The sequence below is a fragment of the Fragaria vesca genome, linkage group LG2 (genome assembly GCF_000184155.1).
Source record: "Fragaria vesca subsp. vesca linkage group LG2, FraVesHawaii_1.0, whole genome shotgun sequence".
Taxonomy (NCBI): Eukaryota; Viridiplantae; Streptophyta; class Magnoliopsida; order Rosales; family Rosaceae; genus Fragaria; species Fragaria vesca.
In genome coordinates, this window is record NC_020492.1 from 4765202 (window position 1) to 4769746 (window position 4545).

The 4545-nt window shown below is 44.6% G+C and overlaps 2 protein-coding genes across 2 annotated transcripts in view; both read left to right on the plus strand.

The window, feature by feature from the left end:
- Nucleotides 1-882, plus strand: part of LOC101305613 (magnesium transporter NIPA2-like) — a 3972-nt gene extending 3090 nt beyond the window's left edge. The window contains exon 9 of the mRNA XM_004289797.1: nt 60-882. Within this exon, the coding sequence (XP_004289845.1) occupies nt 60-154 (95 nt within the window). The 3' untranslated portion in view covers nt 155-882. The remainder of the gene's footprint in view (nt 1-59) is intronic.
- A 482-nt stretch (nt 883-1364) lies between these two features.
- LOC101302425 lies at nt 1365-3725 on the plus strand. Its single transcript, XM_004292109.1, has 2 exons — nt 1365-2545; nt 3357-3725. The coding sequence occupies exons 1-2, from the start codon at nt 1365-1367 to the stop codon at nt 3442-3444; spliced, it is 1269 nt and encodes a 422-aa protein (XP_004292157.1). The 3' UTR covers nt 3445-3725.
- The last annotated feature ends 820 nt before the right edge of the window (nt 3726-4545 follow it).

A 4545-nucleotide genomic window follows, 5' to 3' on the forward strand; every position in this document is an offset into this window, starting at 1 on the left:
TTCGGTGAAAGCTTAGTTTAATTGAGTATTATAGCTTACAGTACTGCTCTTTGTAACAGGAACTGTAACATGGTACATTAACGGAGATTCAATGAAGGCTTCTGAAGATGAAGATTTGATTGCCTTTCGCAATTCAGATTTTCTTGAACCATAATATACCCATTCACCATCGTCTTGAATGGATTCCTAGCAATGAGGCTGTACTGCGTCTTGAGTGAGTTGGCACCTAGCACATTGCTCATTAGAAGTCCAGATATCATAACACCGGTTCCCTTTTTGCCTGGTTTTAGGCTAGGCTGGCTGGCTAGCCATGACAGGTCATTTAATAATTATTTTTTTGGAAAAGATGAAATTTTAGGACAAAGTGAGAAAGTAAAGGAAATCAGTTGACAGGATGTACAGAGCAATGTGTGGGTGTCAATAGGGCCACTCTTTGAGAGTGTGTATACAATTCTTTGTTTCTTCTTGGCGTCTCCTTGGGGTGATTATCAGATTGCAGAGATAAATTTCATGTGGCTTTCTTTATAAGCCAAGTCATGAGACCTTGAACGGGACGCTTGAATTGAAGTTGGTTACCGATGTGCGCTTCTGGAACCACTCTTAGTGCTAACAATGAATCGACATTGGGTCTGGAAAAGGGGTTGCAGTGATCTATCAGTATGCTGGTAGCGCGGAGACATTAGCTGTGATATTGGCAGTGTCCGATCTGTCCATGACGGCTATTTGGTATATGTACATATTGACGCTTGCCGTTTCTGTTCATGATTCTTGTTGACATACGAGTGAATTTGATCCTCTTTTCAGTTTTCCCTTTATAGTTTGATTCTTTTCATAAAACATAACTGGAAATCACTCCGCAGCTTCTTCTTGGCATTGTATATCATACCTTCAACCCTTCAAGTTTCTGATTTTGTACACATCTTAGATCACTCATGGACTCCACCTCGAATCATAAGTTTTCTATCTTTTATATTTCTTGTGAGAATTGGTTAGTAAAAAGTGAAGTGAAAGCATCTTCCACTCTGTTACTTGTTCGTTAATCATAACCGAACTGAAATCATCTCCGATTTCGTTACTAATTGGTCGATCACAGTCATATCTAACGGTAGTGTTGCAATTCACGATCATCAACAGTTACAAAATTGAGGTCGGTTTCTTTCGTTTTGTGCAAGTTTACTCCTAAAGCAAAACCAAGATCAAAACAAAAGATTCCCTATCTGATTGGGAATCCATTCTCCACCGTCGGATCAAAACCCCCATCCCTACCTATAAATACAAACCCCCTCATACACGCTTCAAACCAACGCAACCCAAAACACAAACGCGAAAAAAACACACAAGCTTTCAGCCTTTTCATTGCAACCATGGCGGCAACAGTGTCGTCTCCTTGGGCCAAACCCGGCGCCTGGGCCCTCGACGCCGAGGAGCACGAAGCCGAGCTCGAACAGCAGACCAAGATCGAAACCCAGCCCTTAGCCGACTTCCCATCTCTCTCCGCCGCCGCAGCGAAGCCGAAGAAGAAGAGCAAGGGCCAGAAGGTCAGCCTCGCCGAGTTCACCACCTTCGGCGGGCCCAAGCCGGTCCAGGCCGAGCCGGTGGGGTTGACCCACGAGGATCGGCTGGTTCTGCCAACCGGCCCGCGCGAGCGGACAGCGGAGGAGCTCGACCGGAGCCGCGGGTTCAGGAGCTACGGCGGCGATCGGGTCAACCGGGAGGAGTCGAATTCGAAGTGGGGGAGTCAGAGGAGAGAGGGAGGAGGGTTTGGAGGGGAAAAGACGGATAGGGACGCGCCGTCGAGGGCGGATGAGGCCGACGATTGGGGCGTCGGGAAGAAATCGGTTGGGAATGGGTTTGAGAGGAGGGAGAGAGCAGGGTTTGGGTTTGGGTCTCAGTCGAAGGCGGATGAATCTGACAGCTGGGTGTCGAACAAGAGCTCGTTTTCTTCGCTCCGATCCGGCGGCGGCGGCGGGTTTGAGCGGGAGAGGAAGGTCGGGTTTGCGTCGAATGGCGGTGGGGCTGATTCGGAGAGCTGGGGGAGGAAGAGGGAGGAGAGTAATGGTGGTTTCGAAAGGGAGAGGAAGGTAGGGTTAGAGTTCAATTCAAACGGCGGCGGTGCCGATGCGGAGAGTTGGGGAAGGAGGAGAGAGGAGAGTAATGGTGGGACGGAGACTACAGGGAGGCCGAGGCTGAATTTGCAGCCGAGGACACTGCCCGTTACTCTGCCGCCGCCTGTTGTGAGCGACGAGACCTCACCGGTGGCTGCCCCTGTGGCTCCGGAGATTGTACCGAGGCCGAGGAGCACAAACCCGTTTGGGGCTGCGAGGCCGAGGGAGGAGGTGTTGGCAGAGAAAGGGCAGGATTGGAAGAAGATTGACGAGCAGCTTGAGTCTGTTAAGCTTAAGGAGAAGGAGGCTGTGGCAGCCGAAGGGGAGTCTTTTGGGAAGAGGAGTTTCGGGATGGGGAGTGGGCGCTCTGGTGACCGCACCGAGGGAGCATGGAGGAAACCTGTAGTGGCTGAGGCTGAGGGGGAGGCTCGTCCTCAGAGGTATACTGCTTCAGTCTCTTGATTGATTCTTTATATATATTGATGATCTTTAGGATGCTTAATTGTGAAGATTAATGCTTTTGATACTTCCTTGTTAGCAAATGCCAATTGGAGAGGTGCATTGTAGTTATAATTGGTTTCAGTTAGCTAGTTGTAGCTTTGTTTGATGGAGGCCTACTAACATCTTTTACTTTAACTTTTCAAATCTTTGTATTACACAATCAAGCAATGAGCTGCATTGTTCTGTTATGGTGTTTCTGTATTACATGATTTGACTTTGTTAAGCAATAAGCTGCATTGTTTTATGTTCTATTTTAACTTCAAACGGAAGCATTTTGAATTGTGTGGTATTGCGGTCATGTTTTGAGGTGTTCTGTTCATTATTTCTATCCCTTCTCCTCTCGGTAGTCATTATTTCCTTATATAATCTATCCACTTTTTATATGCTAGAAGACCCTACTATGTGGCTTTTATCTCGATAGTTGCCACATATCCTGAAGGCCCCTAGAATCTACCTTACCTTGTGTAATGGAATATTTGGGATGTATGAACATTCTTAAGTGTTTTGAGAACACAATTTTAGGGATGGAGGAACACAAAACTGACTTGATTCTTAAGCGTCACATACAAAATATAACATCAAAGGGGAAGTGTATTTCATGTACTTATGCATCTGTAGATGTTAAGCTGACCATTGCTGATAATCAAGTCAGTTTTGTTGAAGGTTTTTGCTTGTCCTTGGGGACATGGAATCAGTTATGTGCTGATCTTCAGATTCTATCTGAAACTAAATTGTGTTCTTTGACTGCAGTGCTGGAAACGATGAGATTGAGAGTAGGAGCAGCAATTCTGAGGAACTGGAGCCCGAGAATGAGAGTGAGAATGTCACTGAGAACTGAAGAGGAGCTTAGAATTATGATGTTAGAGGAGACAAGTCCCAAGTTGCTTGATCTGCTGATTCCATGAGGCTGTTTATTTTTCACTCTTCTTTTTCTATATTTATGCTCTGTCGCTAATGCTATACATTCAACGTTAAAAACAGTTTTTTGGTAGGTTTTCAAGTATACTAGTTTTGCCTATAGGACTTTGTTTTGTTTGTTGTATTGAGATTGAGAAACACTGACTCTGATAATTATTTTTGATCGTTAAGTAATGTGGAATTGTGGTATGTTCGATGGATAATTGTCCAGATCATTTCCTTCTGTGCTTTCACATGCAATGCTCTCTTGGTGTTTTCTACTTTGTCTTGGATGTGTGGTTGATGAAGAGTGTTGTTGAATGCTTGGTCTAGAATCTAGTGTGATATGTGATTTGGCTATATATGCCGTTTAGGTTATGGGTCTGGTGTTGGCTCCATCACCATGACATGTAGTCTTGAGCAAGTGATATGTGGGTATCTGGTTTGGATAGGAATAACTGTTCATGGATCCTGTAGAGGTGAGTTTCAGGATCCTGGGAAGCATATAGTGGTTTATATATTTTGGAATCTTGATGCCAACCAAATGGGGGCAGAGGATTCACAACTGGCACCAGGCAGTAAATGCAAGTGATCTGAGTGATGATGAACTGGTGTGATCTGCTACACATGTTCTGGTATCATTAAGAATGCGATTGGACGACATTGTTCTTAATGATTACTTCGGCATTGCTAATTAACTAGTTTTATGTACGTGTATTGGTACATCAAATTGTAGATCAACTTCGGTATACCTAATGTAGTTTTATGTACATATTGGTACGTAAATGGTTGCCGTTGATGTGATCTACCAACTGTTGGCAATAATGTTGCCCATACTCCAAGAGGAGGGAAGGGTGTGCCCAATTTGCAACCTTTGATAAACCTTTGGTGACAGACCGATACGTAGTTACATAATTACAGAGGATAAACCCACAAAAGAGCCACAATTTTAGTGAAGGCCTAAAATGTTATTTGTTATGTAACTTACTATATGATGTTACCTGCACATCCTTATTTTCTTGTGTTTCGCGGTTAAAAGTAA